Genomic DNA, 23887 nt, shown 5'->3' on the forward strand with positions numbered 1-23887 from the left:
TGTTTTTTTTTAAACAAAGTGATCTGATTTTATTTTGATACTATGCAGCAAACTACAGCTGGGACAATGAGCAGTTTCACCAGGGGGTGGATTTTGCTGTCCAAAAATTCTGCCCTGTAGACATAGTATGTATTCTCAACGCCTGAAGCCACAGCCGCATTTCGTCCTTTCATGATTTGGCCTCGAAATGTCTTTTCACACATAACCCGCCGTAGCACAACATATAAACAACTCGGCGCGACTACATGTAACCCTCGGTCCAACCTAGCACCAGTCAGTCATTCAAGTGGTGTAGCCTGTCATAGCATTACATAATGGAACAACAAACTCCAGCTTCTGCACAGGCTCAGCGGGAATCGACTGCTATGTGTGGGATGTCTCTGCGGAGTCACTCCCAGCACAGTTTGGCTCTCGGTGGTACGCGTCGTGGCAGAGCGGCCTGCTCGTCAGGTTGTGGTGTGGCAGTGATGCAGCGCAGAAACAGAAGCCGTACACACTGGAGTCTATTCACCCGATGTGTCTGCTCTACATCGAAGCAGACACTCGCCAAGTCTGCCTTTTTTTTACTGACAACTGCTTTGGCCTGAGTTTGTGTTATGTCTTTTTTCTATGGTATTGTAATGGCTAAATGTATATTTTTGATGCCATGTATCGCTGAGGAGAGAATCCCAGTGGGACAGGGAAGGTGCCTGTTTTTTCTCATGTGCATGAGCTTTGGCACCACTTCTCATAATGATTTTCTCTTACCATTATTTAAGCCAAATCTGAAAATGGAGGGTTTTCAGTATTGTGGTTTAGGAAGAGGAAACTTATTAGATTATATTTAACGCAATTTAGGAATTTAAAGTTGTTGAATAAGGTTTTTGCACAGTCTCCTGAATAGCTCATGTTTTTGCCAGATATTTAAATATATTACATGGATGACTGTCACGGTGCTGAGGAAGTATTTAAAGAATGCACTTCTAAAATAGTTTGGTCTTTCATAGTTATTTAGGAATCAGGGAAACATATTGAACTCGTTGGACATATAAATATTGTGATTATCACCAGATGGACATTTGTATGCATGACAAGGAAATTTATGCAAATTTTAATCAAGTCAAACTGTGGGCAGCCAAAAATCCATTACACTTTTTTAAAAAACATTCTCTTTTAACATTTAGCAATTTTCTAATTCCTAAGTATGCTCCCCATTACTATATAAAGTTTCCAACTGCACTGAAATTCCTTCACCTTTGCTGTTTGCACAAAAATAAAAGAGTGAACAGCTTAGTGATTTGACAAGACTGATTAATAGCCACGAGTAGCTTCAGTGTTTAGGCCTTGTAGATCTAATAACCCCACAAAGAACTGGAGATGTAATGTTTAGTTTGGCTCTGAGAAGAGTTTGGGCCACAAGCATGGTGCCATGTGTGAGGAAGTTGAAGCCTCCACCATGTGCCTCTGCATAAGTGAAGGAAAGTCACTCCCTAACAGGAAACCCAGGTCATGACATGATATAGATTAACAATGCAGGGGTGACTGGGAGAAGTGGGTCCTGACTTGGTATGTTGAAAACAGAATCTAGTTTGGTCATCTTAATTGAAGAGAGCAAGTCGGGAAATGTAAAGCTTAAAGTGTGTACAGTGTTCAATTCATGGGAGATTGACCTTTAACTTACTTTTACTACCGTAACTGCTTACACTACGAAATAGTGTGTAAAAAGAACATAATTTGTGTCTAACCGTTTTCCCTTTGCAGTTATACGGTTAAATCGAAATATTTGATATAGCGTGCTTTTTAAAAACAGCTTGGTAACAGCTGGTGTTTTGCCGGTGATGCGACAAATTCAGTCACCCGTCATATTCTGTGACCGACGCGCTGCTTACGTGGTTTCCATAGCAACGTTTGGACAGTCTCAAACAAAACGGCCAAACTCTTAGGTCGCTTCACAACTTTTCACTTCAAAAGTGTTTAGCCAGCTCACATTTTGAAACCTGCTGCCGAAACTGAAAGGTAGGGGAATTTAGTACAAATTTCACACCAGTCGAAATTCACTTCAATAAGGGCGAACTTTACGCTAAATGGAGTTTTACACGATGCTAATGCTACACCAATAATAGAGCCTTAAGGCTAGGCTAGGTGTTATTGTGGTGTCAGTCCAAGCTAGGTTATATACGCGTGTATTTCATTGATAATAAAATACAGATTTGTGTTTCATTTTCTACACCGTTTTCGCTGCTTCTCTGAACAACATGTATTTCCCATCCTTCACCTACTGCACCCGAGTGCAGACAATCTACTGCCCCCAAGTCCCCGAAAACTGGAGGCTAGGAGCCTATGAGTTCACTGAGCCTATAGCTCCTGTCCATAGTTTGGCTCTAGTGTATCGATCTGTGTCTCTTTTCTCCTAAAACCTCGACCTGACACTTTGAGATCAAGTGTGGAAAAGACCTCCTGTCAAATCCCCCTGCCTTCTCACTATCTTTTATCTACACATGCTGACAGCTGTATATTTAGCAGGTGTAGAGGTGATATATAATAAAGAATTTCATACAAACGATGAAGTGCAAAAGTTAATATCTTGATGCCAGGTCAAGCCCCACTGGAGGTGATAAAAGAAAGAAGAGAAAGCTCTGCACAAATTGCATGGGGAAGTAATCACTAATTACCATTTAAACATAGTGTTTTCCGACCCGTTTGCCTCTTAGGAAGTTTCCTGGAAAATAGTGATGGTTTTTTCAGTTTATTTCTAATTGTGAATTCACCGCTGGGTTTTAAACAAATTAACATTCTCCACAGGGTTGTCTGTCATTTCTGATTACTTGTACTGAAGTAATTTGGCATTAGTAAATAGTGATTCAGAGGAACATTCATCTTCCTGCTATTTCAGCTCACATGTGTCTATTTTTCTCGCAAACAGACAGCCCTAGTTACTGCTGCGGGCTGTACGCTTGGCTGAAGCTGAAAAGGATCCTCTCTGAAGCAGTGTGTGACAAGCCAGCATGGTGCGTCTGACTGTCGATCTGATTGCTAAATCTAGGAGCCACTTCAAAAAGAAAAGGGGCCTCTCCCTGTCAGAGTATCTCAAGACCCTCACCCACCTCCACTTTTACAACAAGAATATTGAAAGTATTGTAAGTGGCAAACTCACTCTACACTGGTGCTTTCATTTTGCTATTTCCTCCATTACTCTTTTGAAATGCTTTTTTTTCTTTCATTATAGGGAGATCTCTCCATGTGCAGAAACCTCACCGTTCTCTACCTCTATGATAATCAGATGACATCCATTTCAAATCTTCACTTTGCCTTCAAACTCACCCACCTGTATATGCAGAACAACAACATCACTCATATAGACAATCTCTACAACTTGCAGAAGCTTTCCAAACTGTGAGTACTAAATACTTTAACTGATTGGTGCTCTTTGCTGCTATAGTCATTTGAAGTCTAAGGTATTTGTGATCATGTGTGTAATATTCCTCCTCTCCAGGTATCTGGGTGGAAACAGAATTGCAGTGGTGGAAGGCTTAGAGCAGCTCCATGAGCTCAAGGAGCTTCATCTGGAGAGTCAGAGGCTGGCACCAGGGGAAAAGTTGCTCTTTGACCCCAGGACTCTGCTCTCACTTGCTGTATGACCTATTTTTACACTGTTCCCTACAGAAATAGAATCACAAAAAATAGATTCTATGATCCTTTAATAATTTGAGCTTGACTCCTTTAATTCAGCTTCTATTTCCCAATGATCAAACAATCAGATATGTGTGGTTTATCAACTGCTGGGTTATCACATGCAGTTTAAGGGATCTCAGATTTCTCACAGGCGAGTGATCCATGTAAAAGCAGTATTGTGCAGGGTTTGATGATGTCAAAGAGGCCTCTGTTGCTCTCTCTCTGCTCTGACAAATCAGTTAGGTCCGTTTACTTCATTTACTGGCCAGGCTATGGATAAACACACCAAAAGTCTCAGCTTCTTGTTTGTTTGGATAAATTAAAGAAATTGCTGTGCAAATTTAAAGAGCTCCAGCTTTTTATAAATGTGCCATTATAGAACTTCAAACCAAGATGAATATTTAGAAACAGCACTATATAGGGTCTGATTTGGATGAGATCCAAGCACTTAAGACATATGAAGAGCACAGATCTAGGTGGATTCACCTAGATCTGTGCTCTTCATATGTCTGAAGTGCTTAAGTCTTTGCTTGTAATCACAAGCAAAGAAAAAGATAAAAACGCTGCAAAGTGCAGTTTTTATTTATTTGTTTTGAGTGTACATAATAGCTCTGCAATGTGCTTCCTCTAAGCCATTAATCATCAAGAAATGATCTGAAAAATTTACATTTTTTAAATTTTGTGTGAGCTAATGCATGTCCTTTATAAGTGAATGTTAATTTGCTCTCTGTGAAGTTGTCTTAAGTGTTTAAATAACTGTATGTTTAGACCTTTTGTGGATTTGATCATAAAAACTTATTTATAATGTACAACGCATAATATTCTATTCTTGTATCGACTGTATCGCAAACTCTTCTCTCTTCATGAAAATCAATTCTTTCCACAGGATTCTCTTTGTGTCCTGAATATCAACAACAACAACATTGATGATATCAGAGACCTGGCAGTGCTGAAGGAAATCCAACATTTTTCTGCTGCTGACAATGAATTGCACAATATGGAGGCAAATATACCTATTTTTTAAAGTCTTAACAGAAAAGTGTCTGCTAAACCAGTTTTCATTCAAGGCTTCTACTGCAGTGTGGTGTACCGTGCAGTCAAAGTAAATACCAGCACATCACAGCAACTATGCATGACACGGCAATTAAAATCAACATACCATCTATTAGTCGACCAGGTCAGCATTAACATTGTTCTGTAGCTTTCTGCAGTGATGTGTGAAATGATATGGAGAACAGGGTTGTAAAGAACCAAATCCTGCAAATCCCGCCAGAGGTTCCCAGTCTCTCTGACTCGCACAGGGTCCGAATTATTCAACAAATCAGCCAGCCATTCCCCCGAGACTTTTCCTGCTGACAGCTTTAAACAAGCACAAGTTTCTCTCTTGCCTTGGAAAGCTGGTTTTTCCTCTCTGCCTTAGAATCCTCTATTTGATATCCTAAACCGCCAGTATATCACTTTCTGGGAGATTCATCTGAGGCAGAGATCTGATTTATGCTCACTGACTCTTTGAAAAATGACCTGCTTGTTTTTTTAGGCCGACTCTTTGATGCGAGTACTTTTTCTATTTGAATTGATATATATACTGAAAAGGTTGATGGCTTTATTTAAAAGGTCTGGCATTTAACACCAGGATCACACATTTAAAGTACTCTGTAATTGACTGCTCTGCCACGGTTACCTTCTCAACGCCAATGATTTTCTTTTGAGAACGTTGATGCAGGTAATTGTCGTACACGTGTCATTTTTAGCAGATATCTCCTATAATTTATACAGCCCGTCTGCCATTATTGATTGTGCAAAGACAGCACTCTGAAGGATCAATTCCTTCTTCTGCACCATTTGGTCGGAATCCAGAGGAAACATTATAGATTTTTAAAATAGATTATGACAGGCAGTCAGCCGGGGTGACAAATGGGTAGCATCTTCAGAGGCTGTTAGCAGTGTGCAGGGCAGAGAGGACGGGGGAATCGAAGCTCTGGTCAAATACAGGTTCATAACTGGCCCATCATTAGTCCAGGCGAGAGAGAGCCAGCCGGGCTCAGTGAGTATCCAGCCTCTGCTGTTCTCCACGCCCCCGCGTGGGGGGCAATTTGGCGCTGGGCTCCTCTTCAGTGAGGGCCTTCTGAGTGACGGCCCTGACACGATCATTTATCAAAGCCTGGGAGCGCGTGGAGCTCAGGGGTCCCCTCTGAACTGATTGCAGCTCGAGCTGGAAAAGTGGAAGCGCTTTGGCCAAGACAGGAAGGCAATGAACAATCAGAGCGTGTCCAGAGAGTATTCATATTTCCAGGCTTGGATTAATGTGCCTTTAGATAAACATACAACTGCAGGCTACTCGCTGGAGGAACCAGCCTCACACTGCCCCAGGAGAGAACTTGTAGTTACATGACACCGGCGACACTGTTTATTAAAACAGACTGATGTGTTGTTTATGCACTTACTCCTGGCCCTTGTACTTAACATTAGTACTCACTTACACCATGTGTTAAAAAGAAATTCTGAAGTTAGTCTCTAATCAGTAATCACACTGTAAATGTCTGTATTTGTTTCAAATAAGTTGAACATTGTTTCCTGATTAGTTACTGAGCATAACTTTAGAGACATAATATTTCCCTTTTAAATATTAGTGGTTACAACACAGCAGATTGTAGGTGATGTTTCTCTTTTTGTGTGTTTTCAGGAGCTAGAAGATGTGTTCAGCTTTTGGCCTCAGCTGCTTCTAATGGATTTAAGTGGAAATCCTGTGTGTAAAAAACCAAAGTACAGAGACCGCATGATAACTGAGTGCAAAAGGCTTGGTAAAATATTATTCTTTTTCTTGCTCAGTGGCATCCTGATTTTAAAATACACTTCAGGGCTTTGACTTGCCCCTATTCAAATATAAGATCCTACTTGATGATAAATTAAAAAATATACACTGTTCACTTTTAGATTTTAATTCTTGCATATTAAATTCTTCATTTTTTTAGAGGCTCTCGATGGAAAGGAAATTCCTGAGTTAACCAGACAGTTCCTTATTAACTGGAAAGCATGCAAAGAGTCCAAGAAGATAAAAAACAACAAACACGTGCCGTCTGACTCGTCGATCCCCTATTCTTTAACAAGTAAGTCAGTGAATTCTAGTTTTTAAAATTAATTGTGATATCTTTGCGCACATTACAATACAGCAACCCTTCCTTTTGCTGAACATTTTCCACTTTTTATTTCACCATCCTTTGTTTTTGCAATGTCTAATTGGTCTCATCTTTGCTTTAGTCACTTAAAAGTGAAATAGAAATTGGTATAATCACAGTACGGAGAATTAGCCACCCCAATAAATCATTTAGTTAACTGAATTGTTTGATAACTTGTTAAAGGCAGTCGCTTAATTTTCTGGTGGACACATTTATTATTATTTTACTTTGTGCTGCCTGAATTTTTGATTTTCTTGTGTGTATCTGGCTCTCTTTATATTCCAGATGACTTTAACATGGGTCAGGCTCCACATCCTGGTCACATCTACAGCCACGCCAGCATTCAGGGTTGGAACCCACAACAGTCTCTCAGGTCCAGTATCATAATTCAGGAAACTCTACAACTGGCTCTATTTTATTAGCTACTGAATTACTGAACTGTAGACAATAACATATGTGATATGTTTACAACTACACATCCAGATGTACACAGAATTCATGCACAATGTGATCAAATGTGCAAACGATCAGTGATGACAACTGCTATAGGCTCCATCTTATAGTTATCCCTAAAGACAACAAAAAAAATAAATAAAATGATTAACTTCATATTTCCTGAGTTGATGCCACCTATTTTTAATTTGCTTTGATTTCTTTCCTTTGGCATATAACTTATAACTTTGTGGTGATGTTTCTAATGTTAGTTTTATTCATTTTGAGGAATAGTGCTGTGTATTTTTATTGTATTATTGCTCATTTCTGTGCTGTGATCTAATGATGCTTTTTGTTCATACGTCTTTCTTCTTCTTTGGTCTTACAGGGCGCAACAATTAGAGATTCCTATAAACGGACTCAGTCGTGTGGCCGTGTCATCAGACATCTACAGTCATACAGAAGCTTAGAACAAACCTACAAATCGACTAACTCCTCCACCTCACATGCACATCAGCCAGAGCACAGGACAGAGCATGCATCTGCCTTCTTTAAGCACCTTTGTCATCATAGCCGTATATCTTTTATCCTTGTTATAAGACACAGCCACTGTCACCCACACTGTGACGTCCACAGCTATAGAGTCACCTCACCTGGTGGATTACTGGGATTTAAAATTATAGACATTTTTGCACACTATATTTACAAATGTTTTGATTTTAACTTGCAGTTACAACTAAATCTTTGCACCTATAAGTGAACTAATAGGCTGGAAATAGTAAAAATGACAGAAAATAAAAATTTAAAATTAAACATTTTCATTTATTCCCCTCATTTTCACAGCTGATTTATTTGAAGTAGAATTTTGGAGTCTGTTGCTTGCTGATAGTCCTCCATTTTCTATGATGTGTGTGATTTTTCTTCTGAATGCATTAGTGCAAATAATTGAGCAGCTCGATGCAGAGTGGCACAATCTAAATGATCACTCTGCTCTGTTATTACAAGGCTTCGCAATATCCAAAGCTAACATCATTTGCCTCCATTCAAACAACCGTGATTAATGATTCGGTGCTGTTTTGTAGCAAATTCGGTAACAATGCGGATGTATTTATTGTCATCTTTGTTCCTTTAGTGTTTGAATGAGTTTTTAGGGGTCACGTGGGTGTGTCACCCTGAAAGATGCGGGGTAATTAGGGAAACAAGCTTACTTAACCTCCTTTTACTTCGCCTTGTAATTAGTGGCCTGAAGCAATACTGTTACTCCATCCTTACAAAAACAATGTTTATTAAGAACAGTCCGAGGATATACATATTATGAATAATTCCTTTCATTAATTTGCCGACATCTCCGTTTGGAGCCCTGGAAATCAGAGTGATTAATTTATGAGCCTCGCAAGAATTTCCTCAATGCCTGCCTGTTGATTGCAGCGCTGGAGTTTATTTATTAGCTGTTCCAATGAGCTTGCAATTCAAGACACCCTGGCAATTCGTCAAATGTTTTGCGTATCATCTTACACTTGTCAGTTTGTCTTCATGGTCTGTTGCAAACAGCGTTTTGATAGACTAGCCTTTACTCCTGACCAATGGAGAGGGCATTTTTGGGGGTAATTTTGAGCAAAATTCTTCCCGTTGCCACTTTTTGATAGGCTTATAAAGAAAATACAGTGTCAGGTTCGCAGCCAATTAGAGTGGGACATGGCCTAGCACATTTCAGAGTTAACGCAAAGGAGAGTCCTGCCTCTGGCGTTGAAAACGAGCCTCTGCTGCCCTCAGACAGAAATAAGTTGGGAAAGGGAAAGAGCAGCCTCCTCCGCTGTGAGGGAGTGTTATGGGGCGAGTGATTAATTACGTCGGAGGGAAATACTTGTCCACCGCTTTGTGCATCCAATAAATTAGGGGCTCCTGAGACTTTTACGCACACAGGTGAAGTGTTGGATGCGCGTAAAGGGAGCGCCGCGCACCATTTCTGCAGACGCACGACTTTATAAGGATAAGCTGGACGTGCACTGGGACTATTCTACATCGACGAGCTAATTCTCCATCACAACGAAGCCCTCTTTGGGTCGCCTTCATGTCGTTTTTCAAGACGGCGCTTTTGAGAAATACCAGAGGTAAACTCCATATCAGAACAGCAGCCAGACGCTGATCTAGTGCTGGCAGGGACTTCATCTGACATGTCACTGAGCACAAATTTGGGTGTCAGTGCAGCTATGGACATGGGAGTACATTTTTTTAAGGTTTTGTTTGTTAATGAATGAGCTGTAGACGTGGAGTGTGTTTTTTGTTTGACACGTTTTAATAACAATGTGCTAAACTGAGAACTTAAGTTATGGATTAAAATATAGAAAATGCAATAACTTTAGTATTGTAGATTGTGGCATAAATTAAGATAAATGTGGAACAATAAATAGTTGTGTCTAAAACAGCTGTCAGTTGAGTTCGAATAAAATGTGCAATATGGTGGCCAGGCTCAACTACTGAAGTAAGTTTTGCTTTTTATTATCTGATCTAAATCTTCAGGTCTGTAAGCGCACCCTGATGGTTGGAAGACAGACGCTCCGGATGGACAGCGGTAATTGCTCCGGGGCGGTGGTGGATGACAGCCCAGCATCCAGTCCGAGCTCCAGCCCCAGTCCGGACGGTCGTCGTCGGGAGCTCCACCGGGCCAGAGTGCTCCAGACCGGCGGGCTCGGCGGCAGAGGTCGGCCGGCGGCAGCGAACGCAGCGCGGGAGAGGAGCCGGGTGCAGACGCTGAGAAACGCTTTCCTGGAGCTCCAAAGGACTTTGCCTTCAGTGCCGCCGGACACCAAACTGTCCAAACTCGACGTGTTGATACTGGCCACCACCTATATTGCCCATTTGACTCGAACACTACAAGAGGAAGGTACGGAGGAGGGAGAGAGCACAAAACAAACAGAGGCGTTACACTCACTGAAAGGTGAAGGCTACCTGCACCCAGTAAAGGTCAGTGCTAATAATAATAATAATAATAATAATAATAATGATAGTTAGATATCTTTATTGTTTTTGTTGTCAATTCTGCATTAATTAAACACGTTCTGTGTGAAATTTCTGTGCGTAAGAAAAAATAAAACTTTTAAACAGTGATCAGTTGTTCTTATTGTTTAAAAAAAATTCTTAGTATGCACAATCATCACTCGAGGCCTATTTTTTTTTTAGTTTAATTTATTGACAAACTAAATGTCTTTTTACAGAAATGGCCAATGCGATCCAGACTGTACGTCGGAGCCACCGGACAGTTCCTGAACACTTCAAGTCCTTCAGAGTCAGAGAATCAAGGCCCATCATCGTCCACCTCCCAGTAACAGGCTTTAATCATTTGTAGGAAACGAGTTCATATCTGCATGAGTTCATGCTTTATAGCAGCTTTATGATTGTAGAGCAATTCGCCAATCTGACTTTACTTCCACTAAAGCCCTGTACCAATAGGAAGACGTTGTAAATTAATATATTACGTGAGTTTTATTGTACAAATTTTGAGGAAAGCACACAATTATGTTTCTCTGTTGTTGTTTTGGATTATCCTGTTTGCATTGTGCAGATCCACACATGTCCCAGGTATGATATTTGTAGAAATTCCACGGGGTAGCCTGACGAGCCCGTCATGCTTCAGTGTGCACTTTCAGTTGAGACATTTGCACTAAATGCATGTGTGAATAACTTAACATCTGTCATGTGAAGTGGTCTGTCAGAGAGTCAACAATGGGGACTCTTCATCTCATGTTCCTCCTTATTTTTACATGCATGGTTGTAAATGTGTTTGTGAATAAATTACTTGACAATGAAAAAGGACGAGTCTCCTACGATTTTAAGGATGACAGAAACTTTACAAATGGGTCATTTTCGAAAAGCAAATTTGGGGAGATAAATAATTCAAAACGGAAAATAGCTGAAATTCCAGAGGTGGTTGTTGTTGTTATTATTATTATTATTGACGGTATTTGCTGGAAATTAAAATTTATTTTTGAGATAATCTGGATATTGTACTTCTGTGACGGTAACATTTAGTCCTCGGAGCTCCATTGTAGTCTAAGAATTTGGTCCTATTAGTTCGCAACAAATTTTGTTTGCCGCTGGCCGCTGAAGAATATAAATATATTCACTTAAAAATTTAATGGGATAAATGGTTAAAACATTTTAGAAAAGAGAGAAAAGAAAAATAAAAACGTGCCATTTAACAATTACCTATATCTGTTTAAATTAAATATTAGAAAATGACTTACCTTTAAGCATTTGAACGACTTATGATTTTAGTGGAAGCAAATGCTATATGAAGCACATTCGACCCTCATTTGTTTAATATTGTTAGACTAATTCTTCTGATTGCATGAAGTGACGTTTTAAATTACTGATAAAGGCATCCGCAAATGAAAACGTTTTTAAAAGGCGACAGATTGCAGTAGATTAGGATATGTATAATCTCGACCAGTATAAATGTTTTTAGCAGTAAGCTGAAAATAAAAATGAGTCAAATTTCCACAAAATATCATAAAATGTTCCCTAAAAATGCTTTTATATTATAAAAAGGACAAAATGCATGTTTTTATTTTGAATAAAAGTATCAAATAGTCTGAGTTGTTTGCTGCTCACATTGTAATCGCTGTGCGCGCTCCGTGTGCTGCACTGCGCAGCTCTGCGGCGCAGAAACCGGAAGGCGGAGCAGAGACTCTCCCTCTTGTCCCGGAGATGATCGTGGTGAGCAGACGTGTTCCCTACCGCTTCCTAACTTTGACTTCTTCACTATTCGCTGCGTAGGTAAGCTATTGTAAAATGGTTTTGTGAACTTTCAGAGCTTAAAGTTTTGCAACCTGTTTCCAAGATGACTTGGAAATAACTCTGAAACGAATCCATTCGTAGTTAGCATAAAGCCAGCTAGCATGTTGGCCACGTGGGTGGAAGGAGCTACAATTGTTTGTGATTGCAGGGTTGTTCATCATGGTTTAAATAGTAAACTCGCATCATTTTATATGTGTAATAATGCTAGTAAAACTAACATGTCATGTTGACCACTGCACATGAATATGGCCTTACACGTGCGTTAGAACGGACAAATCTGCACGTGTTACTATTACTAAACTATAATCGTTTATTACACGTAATCACTCGATATGTCATATTTTATAATTTGCATGTGCACCGCTTATGTAACTGCAAAAAAACACTGCTTTTGCCAGCACTCTGGTTTCGATGTCTCTGTAAGGACAGGTCTCATCCCCCATGTAAAACAATAAATCATCCTTTAAGACAGCTCAAAGGAGGAAAACCGCCCTCAGTGTCATTCAGCTTCTTGCAGCACTGTCCATATCTGGTTTTATCCAGGGGTCAGTAGAAGAGCTGCTGGTCAGGGAATTGCCCTCTCCCATTATTACACTGGGGAGAGTCATCATGGCCCCCACAGAGGACGTAAGGTCATGGCAGAGGTCGTGACCTGCTGTTGAACCCGTCCTCAGACCTGCAATGGTAGCCATACTCCTAAGCTGTGTTACACTGTCCCCTTTGACCTTCTGGTGATCAGTCATCTGTGCTCACTATATCGACTAATCCTTCAGTACGTTTTATTCAACCCAGCTGAAAACCAATATCTCATCACTCCTGGGAGTAATTAGTAATTTGGTAAAGTTACAGTGGTGGCCCTGCTGTCATCTTGTGGGATAGGGGAGGCTAATGATTGACAACGTGTTAACATTTAAACATGTGGTTTTCGTCTTTTTAGCAGTGGTGAAGAAGATGTCCAAGTCACACTGCGGCTGGTACACCTGACAAGGTAAGACTAAGGTTTATATTGCATTTTAAAAAGTTCAGAAAAAGACATATGCTGCTTTATGTCACTGTTAAAGAAAAGATCTAAAACTAGGTGTAATAATTAGCAGGTGATTTTCTTTTCTTTCAGATGCTATGGCACCACTGCAAACTGCAGATGACCAAATGTCTTCATTTTGTGGACCTTCAAGGTGAGTGTTAAAGTATTTTGCAGTTTTTGGTTTTAACTTAAGTCCGGTCCTGCTGCTGGAGTAGTGATGAGTTCACTTTTTCGCCGTTTACCCATCAGATAATAAGATGGTGATACTGTGACTAACTGAAATGCCAGCAGAACACAAAGACCAATTTAATTTAGAATAGAATATCTGATGCAGATGAGCTTTTTTTTGCGAATGAAGTTCAGCTAATTTGTTTTGTTTTCTCCTTCTCTCAGCGGCTTGAAGTTGCAGTGACAAGAGAGCCACAGGATATGTAAACCTTTGTCTGCTGCCAAGATGAGGTGAGTGATGTTACCACACAGTTTGTTTCTGAAGTCGTTTACTCACCAAAGTCACCAAGTCGTTTACTCTCAACCACAGTAGGTTGAGAGTGACTAACGAGTACTAGGCAAAAATAATAGATTTGTTTCATTTGTTAAATTTTGTTCTGTAAACCAGACCAATATAATTTACGAAATTTCTGTAGTAGGCATTCAACAACTATTCAAAAGTATTTATAAACCTCATCAACCTTAGTTTTTAGACTGTCAGTCTTAGTGTTAATACAGTGGGTAATTTTCCAAACTTGGCAGTGGAGCATCTATTGCAGCTGGAATAGTGATGAATTCACCTTTTCGCCGTTTACCCATCAGACAATAGAGTGGTGAGACTGTGACTACTGAATTACCAGCTGCAACCGTCTGCTCTGCTGCCTCAATGATTTTATTTACTCTAACAAAGGTTTCAATGCAGAAGGAAAACTGTAATGCTACAGGTAGAACTGCAGTGTATAAAATGTATTTTCCATATTCCACAGATAGGCCGCCATAGTAGCAGTTACGGAGCTACATCGATGCTGACTTCATCTCTTCCCCAGTAAGTAAAGCCGACTAATGTATTCAGTGTTTTGCTTTCCACTTGGCCTGTCCACTAGACTGGTTATATCCTGTTTTGAGCTGTAATGATGAGTTCACTTTTTCGCCGTTTACCCATCAGACCAAAATGGGCTGCTGAGAATGTGACTAACTGAACTAAAAACAAATAATTTTTGTCTATTCAAATGACATATTTTCACTTGAACTGACTAAATGCTGGTTGTTTACGTACTGTTTAGGTTATGAAGCCAGTTGAATGATCCAGCGGTACACAGGAAACCTGTTTTGTGAAAGGTAAATACCAAACCCAACTCCTCAGCTTGTCCTACATCTAATTTATGTTTTTTGTTAGGTTTTACCAGTTTACATGTCTACATGTCTGTTGTCTGTGACTGCACCTTTTTGTAATAAAACATGTACCTCCAGTCTTTTGTTTGAATGTGTTTTTTTTTCTTAGTTCAGGAATCTGATTGATCTTCCATCGTTTTTAAAAATTTGGTGCAATGTTTTATTAATAAAACATCCCTACCAGAAATGCCTCTAAATGGTCATGAAGAGTAGTTTCACTGTACATCCCTTTTGTCACATATATATTTAAAATATTTCTCAGACACATACTGCATTCAGACTTTGTCTAACTCATACACAGTCCTCTCAATCATAACTTAGCTAAACTGAATATGTATTTGTATGGTAGTATTGATTTTTCTGACTATTTTTAAACAAGTGTGGTCTTGTCCTGCTTACCTGTGTTTGTTAACCTCCATAGAAGTCTTACTCCTCTGCAATATATGCGTCTGCTCCAGGTGCGTAGTTGTAGATGAAGCGTAGGATATTCTGGTGGAGCTCATCCAGGGTAGCGTCTCTCCTGTGCAAACCGTCCACATCCTCTAGGTCACAAGGAAACACTGCATCGGGTGGGATAATGAGAGCAGAGGCCCCTGCAGGAAAAGACCAGCATCCCATGAAGACAACACTCTTGAACCTGTTAGCCTACGTAGTGTTCGTTAGGAACAACTACCCTGGAACAAGATAAAAATGTACAATAAAGAAACTGTAAAAATGTATGTTTTGAAGTATTTGACTCCATACCTATCAATACACATAAGGAAAATCATGTAAGAATAGCATATAATAAATACATAATACTGCATGTAAGCAAATATTTTCTTTGGTATCAAACATGTACTTATTGGTGTCACGTAAAGGTGTCCTGATTTTTAAAAAATACCGTGTTTGAGAGTGACCGAGTTCTCACAAAGGAGTACAGCAATCACGGCATCCTCTTCCAGCACACAAGTTCTGAGACATAACTTGCAGTGAGCCTCAGCCAAGGAGATCCTGGGACAAAATGTCATAAAGAATGTCCAGTGTGAATGACTGCGTGTGTGCTTAGGGTTTTTTATTTATTTCTGTACAAGAAGTAATTTGTGGAAGTGTATAATTTAGTATGTAAATGGATAAATCAAAACGGATACAGGCTGAGTAAATGTTTCTAGATTTAGAGCTTAATGTGACTTGTCCTGTCCTGACTTCTTACTGAGGATGGATTTATTTTCATAGTTTTAGTTCCACATAAAATATGTCACCACAGTGAAAAAAGATTTGTAAACATTTGTCATACATAAATGAAAAATAGTCATGGGACAGCAAGGATTTGGTAAGTGTGTGCCATCTAGTGGATGAAAGTGACATTACATTGGACCCTGACTCCTACAGTAAATAGAGGTGATGGAGAGAGTGAAGATTTTTCAGTAGGACACTTACAGTAGTTTGATCGAGGCCACTGACATGTTCACACCCTGACTCTGTGTTCGGACTCTACGGCTCGCCATGTAATAACCGTGGATTATTTTCTCTGCTGCAGGGGAAAGCTCCACTTGCAAGCTCTGTGCATGGGCTATCAGCTGAAAGACAGAATAAAAATAATGGTCAAGGCATGAATTACGGTAGTGAATTTCAACAACAATAACAAAAGCTATAGCAACAGAACATGATTGTTAACCTCCTGGTAGTCTTGAGTCGTAAACTCCCAGCTGGATGGGTACTGGGGTTTTCCTGGCTGTACTGCCTGCTGGAGGGTGTGGACGGTCTGTGCTAGCAGGGCCTCCTCTCCCACTCTGTCCCTACACTGAATGACGAGGCCAAAGGCATCTGCCAGCTGAAGTGGTACGGAACCCATTTCCTGCTCACAAATAAACAAACTGGGCATCAGCGAGCTGTTTTCACCCCAGAAACTTTATAAAAATTACCAAGACAGCTATGAAGTAACCTGGAATCTAAAACGTACACAGTTCGTTGTGTACCTTTTCCCCATAGAAGAAAACAAAGCACTGGTTATTCTCCAGGGCTCTCCTCTGAAGTAATGTTTGGGCAGGGCACTTCCTTCAAGAAAACTAAATTGTCTTAAGTTCCTGTTTGGCCTCTACTACCTGCAAACAACATCTGAGTGGACTTTTTTTTTTTTAACTCAACGACAGCAAGGCACTATATTTTCCACAAAAATCTAATTTTAGACCTGTTAGTGGACACTGATACAATGGTAAGACAACATCATGTTATAATTGGACTCACTGCTGTTCCCAGTACAGCACAGTCTGTCCTCCCAGAGCGGCGGGTGGTGTCTGTGAGGGCCCAGAAGCTGCAGTGGATTGGAAAAGAAAGCTGCTGGTCAGCATCTTCACCATACTTCCTCCCTGGAATGAACACAGAGACTGCGTGGCTCTCCAAAACTGAGAAAAATAACAGAAGACAACTACATCAATTATGGTATTTAACGGGGATTATCTATAATTTAGAGCTGACAGAATCTAGTCAGAATTCTAGTCAGAATCTAGTTTATTTTATCGACCAGTTTGGTGCTATACCTGACTGGATGGAATCCAACCGGTCCTTCTTGTAATAGCCAAGATCTCCCAACATGCAAATGCCCCCAGTGGCTAACAGAGCAGAACCAGCATGGATGTTAGCAGTGCCTGTTCCATGTTCGTCCCGGGACAGAGATGCAAATATCTCCCCTGAGGCCTGATGCCTGACACCACGGCAGGCCAAACTCAAGCTGTATGTCATTAGTCTAGCACAAAGAAAAAGGCTGGTGGGTAATGAGCGGGGTTATATCTGAAGTTTAGCATACTTCAAATCACTTTACTTGCTTTTACCTGTCTAGTATGAAAGTGTCAGTGGTGGCAACCAGGAGATCCAAGTTGTAAAATATGTCTTTTGTGGCTGTTTGAGTCTGCACCAAGCTCAGCAACAGGCTCAGCTTTAGTGTGTTGTACAATCCTGGAGGAGTCAATTCCAACCCGAAGCAGTGAGCTACAATGGCAGGGAACGTCCAGGGAGACGAAGCAGTGACCTCTAACAGCTCCTGGAAGCTGCCACTGACTTTGTGACAATCTGTGGGTAGATTTGTGAAACATAAATGTTGGTCTCAATACACAATTTAAATACTTAAAATGTGAAGACAGGTTAGGATTCTTATCAGCTATCAGTATGCGTATGGATGTAATTTCTGTAGTTTTGGAGCAGGATTTAACATGAGATCACTTTCTGCCTTACACTCTGGCTCCCACGGTTGGACACTATTCGCCTCTACACTCCAGGTAATGTTGGGCGACTGGTGCACATGCGCAGGAATGCCTAGCACCCTGTAGAATCGACCGATTCTCATCGAGTTACACAGCTCATCTGCGTGAGTAAGGGGAAACAAAGCAACACTCAAAGGGGTTGTTCTCGGCTGCCTGGTGATTATTGAACATGCATGCCACCTACAAGCTGCTGCCAAGAGAAACAGAGTGAGGCCTTCAGAACAAAGATTTCACTGTGTGCGAATTGCACAGCCAGCTAATGAGTGTTCCTTGCACTTTTTAACATATATGTTTAGTAACGGGAACCCACTGTATTGAATTCCTCCACAGGACTGGGTCAACAGAATATGTTAATCCTGTTGCGGAGATTTGCGAAGCTCTCAAGGGTACTGGTGGGACAATGTAATTCAAGGGGACAGAAACACTTAATATCCCACTATGAGGCACTGTGCACAGGTGGCTGCACAAAAATCTATTTATTTGAACTCTCCCCCACTAAGTTTGTGTTCCAAAGTGAGCCTCATTTAGAAAGTCATTTAGAATTAATGGCAAACCTCAACAAATCTGACTGCAAATATAAACTATTATAAGCACATTATTCAGGACTGGGAGTGAATATAATGGATGAGAATCTGATTTTAAAAACAAATAACACACTTTTACAGTTTGAGGATATTAATCTACACTAAACCCTTTCAGCCTTTAGCTTGGAAATGAGAACTAGACCTTTAAACCTTTTTACCTGAGCAAGGAAGTGCTCACAGGGCCAGGTCAGCAACACAACACTCTCTAAATATCAATGCCATGGAGGTGAATTTTTAGCTGACATGCAGTGTGTTGTCAGCCATCTTATTGTATTCCAAGGGATTCACTGCTAACCCACTCACAGCAAAAAAGCTTTAAATGCCTCAAGGCTGAATCCAGATTGAAGGATTCGAATCATGTCATATACACTTTGGTATTTCAAAAAGATCTCAAGGACAGTAAAATATGGCAGGAATGACTAATTGTAGTCCGTCAGAGGCAGATAAACTGATTATTTGCTATCTAATTAAGAAGTTTGATAGGGAAGGAAGACATTCCTGTGTTTTGCAGCTGCTATATGGACTAAAAAGAAGATGCCAAGAAATACAAAATCCTTTTAAAGCAAATCAGAGGTGGACTTTATAAAGGAGCAGTCTCACTCTGTACTGTTTATGTTATGATTTTGTATTCTTTGTTTGAATATCAGGTTACTCTGATGTGAACATCAAGCGTTGTGTGTTTTCTGTTGATAATAATCTGGATCATGATGTATTGTAATACATAGTTCTAGTGCTCGTTTTTCTTCATCTGGTGCCATTACATTACCATCATTTCTGCATGTGCTTTGTTTCTCGAACGTTACTGTTGCTACACATGGTTCTAATTATCAGATACATTACAATCAATATATTCGCTATTTAAAAATGGGGGAAAACCGATATAAACTGTCCACTTGTAGACATACCTCTGAGAAACAGTGTGACAGATTGGTATCTGAGTGAGCTTTGCTGATATCCTCGTAAAACATCCAGCGCTTTGACATGGATCAGCTCCACCAGCTGTTTATCTGTTTACAAAAAGACACATGCAGTATGCACACACAGAACATAACAATGCATAAATCTTACCGCAAACTCTCACCTCCCAAAACTCTAAACTTCACATCCTCTTTCAGTTGGGAGCTGCACATCATGCAACAGAAATCGTTTCTCACGGTTGCTGATTCTGTGGCACCGGGTGCATGGACTCGGATGTGGCGGAACCCTGGTGCCAGCGACAGAAAAATATAATTGTAGACCAATTTTAAGAATTTAAATACTATTTGTCTGACGACTGCTTTAAAATCTCCCCACAGACTGTTGCGTGTCACCATAAAATAAGGGAACAACAGTACCTGCAGAGCAGGGGCAGTCATCATTGATACAGAGGAACCTTGCCCCCTGGGTGTACTTTGTGACCCTTGTCATGGCAATGACCAGGCCCTCCATGGAGACAGGCCTCATGGGGCCATAAACACGAGGAAAACTACACAGGTCCAGCGTGTACTCAGGGAATGGAGGCAGGTGTGTAAAGTTCAGGATTACATTTACCTCAAATAAAACAAAACAAAAAACAGATGACACAGTGTTACAAGACCAAGCTGATGATTCAGACAGGTCAGGTTAGATTGTTTTCACAGCAGATGTTTTAACTTGTACACACTTGGGAAAGCACAGGTGTATTAATACAGGACTGCATTCCACTGAGGGGATGTCCTTCTACGTGCATGATGGTTCACTGTCATAGTGGAATGGGACACCTAATGGAACTGAGCCATCATTAATTCTACTGTGCTTTCCCTACTGTGACAACATGCCCACAGTTTGGGTACAGTTTCAAACTGTCTAGTAGGACCTGTTCCTGACCTAATATAAACAAGCACTGCAACATTTTTGCTGGAAAAATAATACTGTAAGATGTCCTACATGCTAATGTCACTGACATCCTCACTCTGATTCTGAACCAGTTGTAATACATTTAATGTATTCAACTTTAAATATTGTTTCCCTTTATTTTAAAGATATTTAGTGATAAAAAAAAAACATTATCCAAAAAGTACTTTGATCAGTAGGGATTTTTCTCAGTGTTGCAAAATTGCAACAGTGGTCTTTAATGGCCGTTATTTATTTAGGGAAAAGGTCCCATCACTGAGTAATGAATAAAGTCATCAGATATGGCACCATAAACTCTGCTTTTACTGATGTAAATCTTAACGTCGAGATCATAGCAGATGGTGGTGCTCTGGATTGCCTTACTATTGAAAGTGTCCTGAATATTTTATTCACCCCATTTATATTCAAGTAAGGGGCAAAATATCATGTAGATGTATACAGTTTTACTAGTAAAACTCAACTGCTTTTTATTGTGATGTTTCAAAAAGACTTACATCATTACAATTATTTTTAGGATCCATCCATCCATTTTCTTCCGCTTATCGGGGGCCGGGTCACGGAGGCAGCAGGCGAAGCAGGTCGTTCCAGACGTCCCTCCCCCCAGCAACGCTTTCCAGCTCTTCAGGGGGGATCCCGAGGCGTTCCCAGGCCAGACGAGATGTATAATCCCTCCAGCGAATTCTGGGTCTACCCCGGGGTCTCCTCCCAGACGGACGTGCTCGGAAAACGTCCAAAGGAAGTCTCCCTGGAGGCATCCGAATCAGATGGCCAAACCACCTCAACTGGCTCCTTTCGATGCGAAGGAGCAGCGGCTCTACTCCGAGCTCCCTCCGGATGTCCGAGCTCCTCACCCCATGTCTAAGGCTGAGCCCAGCCACCCTACGGAGGAAGCTCATTTCGGTCGCTTGTATCCGCGATCTTGTTCTATCGGTCACTACCCAAAGCTCATGACCATAGGTGAGGGTTGGAACGTAGATGGACTGGTAAATCGAGAGCTTCGCTTTACGGCTCAGCTCCCTCTTTACCACGACGGTTCGGTACAACGCCCGCATTACTGCTAACACCGCACCAATCCGCCTGTCCATCTCTCGCTCCATTTTCCCATCACTCGTGAACAAGATCCCGAGATACTTAAACTCCTTCGCTTGGGGAAGCAACTCCCCCACAACCCGGAGGGAGCAATCCACCGGTTTCTGGCAGAGAACCATGGCCTCGGACTTGGAGGTGCTGATCCGCATCCCTGCCGCTTCACACAACAGTTCTCCACCCCGACTATACACAGCCTGAGCAAAGCCCTGCCTGCCCTTCCTGAGGCATCAAATGGTTTGCCAGAACTTCCCCGAGGCCGACCGAAAGTCCTTCTCCATGGCCTCCCTGAACTCCTCCCACACTCGAGTTTTAGCTTCCACATACGCCACAGCTGCCGCCCTTTTGGCCAGCCGGTACCTGTCAGCTGCTTCGGGAGACCCCCGAGCCAACCAGGCTCGAAAAGTCTCCTTTTTCAGCCTGACGGTCTCCCTCACCGCTGGTGTCCACCAGCAGGTCTTTGGATTGCCGCCGCCACAGGCACCAGTGACCTTCAGACCACAGCTCCTAGCAGCTGCTTCTGCAATGGAGGCTTTGAACATGCACCACACAGAATCCATGTCCCCAACCTCCCCCGGGATGCAGGAGAAACTCTTCCGGAGGTGGGAGTTGAAAACCCTATGGACAGGGTCCTCCACCAGACGTTCCCAGTTCACCCGCACTACACGTTTGGGTTTACCAGGTCTGTCTGGCAGTCTTCCTCGCCATCGGATCCAACTCACCACCAGGTGGTGATCAGTTGACAGCTCTGCACCTCTCTTCACCCGAGTGTCCAAAACATACGGCCGCAGGCCTGATGATACGACTATAAAGTCGATCATCGACCATTGGTCTAAGGTGCTCTGGTACCAAGTAGACTTATGAGCAACCTTATGCTCGAACATGCTGTTTGTTATGGACAATCTATGACTAGCACAGAAGTCCAATAACAAAACACCACTCGGGTTCAGATCGGGCAGGCCGTTCCTCCCAATCACCCCCCTCCAGGTTTCTCCATCGTTGAAGTCTCCCCGGAGAACTATGGAATCCCCAGGCGGTACCCCTTCCAGGACACCACTCAGAGACTCCAAGAAGGCTGAATACTCTGAACTGCTGTTCAGTGCATACACACAGACAACAGTCAGAGTTTTCCCCTCTGCAACACGAAGTCGCAGAGATGCGACCCTCTCGTTCTCCAGGGAGAACTCCAACAAAGCGGCGCTCAGCCAGGGGCTTGTGAGTATCCCCACACCCGCCCGGTGCCTCTCAATTTGGGCAACTCCGGAGTAGGAGAGAGTCCAACCCCTCTCCAGGATTCTGGTTCCAGAACCCTTGCTGTGCGTGGAGGTGAGGCCAGCTATATCTAGTCGGTATCGCTCCACCTCCCGCACCAGCTCAGGTTCCTTCCCCGCCAGTGAGGTGATGTTCCACGTCCCCAGGGGGCAGCACGCCCAGGCACCTGCTCCTGCCTACTGCCCGGTGTACATAGCACCCGACCCGACTTCCTGCCCTGTAGGTGGTGGGCCCACTGGGCAGTGGCCCCGTGTTACTTCTTCGGGCTGTGCCCAACCAAGCCCCACGGGACCCCAAGGCTCGGCCACCAGACGCTCTTATACGAGCACCCCCCCCGGCTCCAGGGGAAGGCCCCGGTTTCCCTAACCCGGGCGAGGTAGTAGCGGCTTTACTATGTCTTGTTTTCATCGTGGTCTTCATTTTTAGGATGCATTTTTGAATATTATTGGATCTCCAGTGTCTAATATTCTAATAATCTGTTAACTCAAGTTAAAATTTGTGATATTTGTAAGAACTATCTGCTGTTGTAGTTTTGCAACATTTCATAAAATCCTTAATAAACTAACCCACAATATTTTCTGCAAGGTTGCTAATGTTAATAACAATCTGAAAACAATTTTAGAAAAATCAGCATCAGTTACACCAGCATTTGGGTTTCAGAGGGTTAAGCTAAACAGTGTTAACCAAACAGTTTCATAGGTCCATACCTGACTCTCCGTGTGTATTTTTTCTATAAGTGAAAGTGTCTTTATGGCCAGGAAGCAAACCTGAATGAGGAATTGGACAAATGCAGTCAACCTTACAGCAGAAATGGAGCTACATTTTAGCGAGCTAGGTTAGCTCACAGTTTTCACTTACAGACTGAAACAAAACAATTGCTCTCAGAGGGTCATGCAGAACACAGTCACCCAGTATAGGATCCACCTCTATTATATCTGTGGGGTTAACTGTGATACGAAACCCGTAGACTGCCTCGGTCTGCTGGGGGTCTGGGAGTGAGGAGCAAATGTTAACAAAGTTTAGTAGTTTAGTGATTTTAGCTGTGAGGCTAACATGCTAATTAGCACAACTTGCGTACCACTGAAACGTTTGCAGTCTTCGGTAAGCTTCTGAAGCCCTCCACTTCTGTCTAAGTAGACTAAAACTGACTCTTTCAATGATAAAATATCAGCCATTTACACGTTGAAGTAAAATAAATAAATTTAAATAGGCAAACTTGATTAGCTAGTATTGACACTGTTGTACTGTAATTTTGTAATGGTGCGCTAACTTTCCCCGCATTACCATGGTGACCACTCAGGAACAGGAATCAGGAAGTTGTGCAATTAAGTGCAGTCATTTATCAAAATTTTATATATATAAAAATATACACAG

General features: G+C 41.7%; 3 protein-coding genes and 1 long non-coding RNA gene across 5 annotated transcripts; 3 read left to right on the forward strand and 1 right to left on the reverse strand.

Moving 5' to 3' along the window:
* Window positions 1–90: 90 nt before the first annotated feature.
* ppp1r42 (protein phosphatase 1, regulatory subunit 42) lies at window positions 91–8072 on the forward strand. 2 transcript variants are annotated; one of them, XM_022211363.2, is made up of 9 exons: window positions 91–1995; window positions 2903–3116; window positions 3206–3372; window positions 3473–3611; window positions 4538–4654; window positions 6335–6452; window positions 6624–6758; window positions 7113–7200; window positions 7648–8072. In XM_022211363.2, exons 2-9 carry the CDS (start codon window positions 2985–2987, stop codon window positions 7727–7729), a joined length of 978 nt encoding a protein of 325 aa, XP_022067055.2. In that variant the 5' UTR covers window positions 91–1995; window positions 2903–2984; the 3' UTR covers window positions 7730–8072. The 2 variants fall into 2 exon arrangements, with proteins under 2 accessions (XP_022067055.2, XP_051796025.1); XM_051940065.1 differs by having other exon boundaries at window positions 91–3116.
* Window positions 8073–9534: 1462 nt separating this feature from the next.
* Window positions 9535–23688, reverse strand: mcmdc2 (minichromosome maintenance domain containing 2). Its single transcript, XM_022211375.2, has 15 exons — window positions 23592–23688; window positions 23372–23502; window positions 23221–23280; window positions 19618–19813; window positions 19365–19487; window positions 19189–19290; window positions 17671–17799; window positions 17271–17508; window positions 16980–17185; window positions 16687–16844; window positions 16118–16297; window positions 15880–16019; window positions 15344–15453; window positions 14860–15053; window positions 9535–10130 (listed from the first exon to the last, which is right to left on the reverse strand). Exons 1-14 carry the CDS (start codon window positions 23686–23688, stop codon window positions 14887–14889), a joined length of 2037 nt encoding a protein of 678 aa, XP_022067067.2. The 3' UTR covers window positions 9535–10130; window positions 14860–14886.
* Window positions 9798–11220, forward strand: LOC110963154 (transcription factor 24). Its single transcript, XM_022211364.2, has 2 exons — window positions 9798–10223; window positions 10475–11220. The coding sequence occupies exons 1-2, from the start codon at window positions 9798–9800 to the stop codon at window positions 10583–10585; spliced, it is 537 nt and encodes a 178-aa protein (XP_022067056.1). The 3' UTR covers window positions 10586–11220.
* Window positions 11918–14537, forward strand: LOC110963164 (uncharacterized). Its single transcript, XR_002596490.2, has 6 exons — window positions 11918–12035; window positions 12994–13044; window positions 13171–13231; window positions 13474–13539; window positions 14055–14113; window positions 14352–14537. It is a non-coding gene; the product is annotated as an uncharacterized LOC110963164 (long non-coding RNA).
* Window positions 23689–23887: the final 199 nt, after the last annotated feature.

This window comes from Acanthochromis polyacanthus, chromosome 20 (genome assembly GCF_021347895.1).
Source record: "Acanthochromis polyacanthus isolate Apoly-LR-REF ecotype Palm Island chromosome 20, KAUST_Apoly_ChrSc, whole genome shotgun sequence".
NCBI lineage: Eukaryota > Metazoa > Chordata > Actinopteri > Pomacentridae > Acanthochromis > Acanthochromis polyacanthus.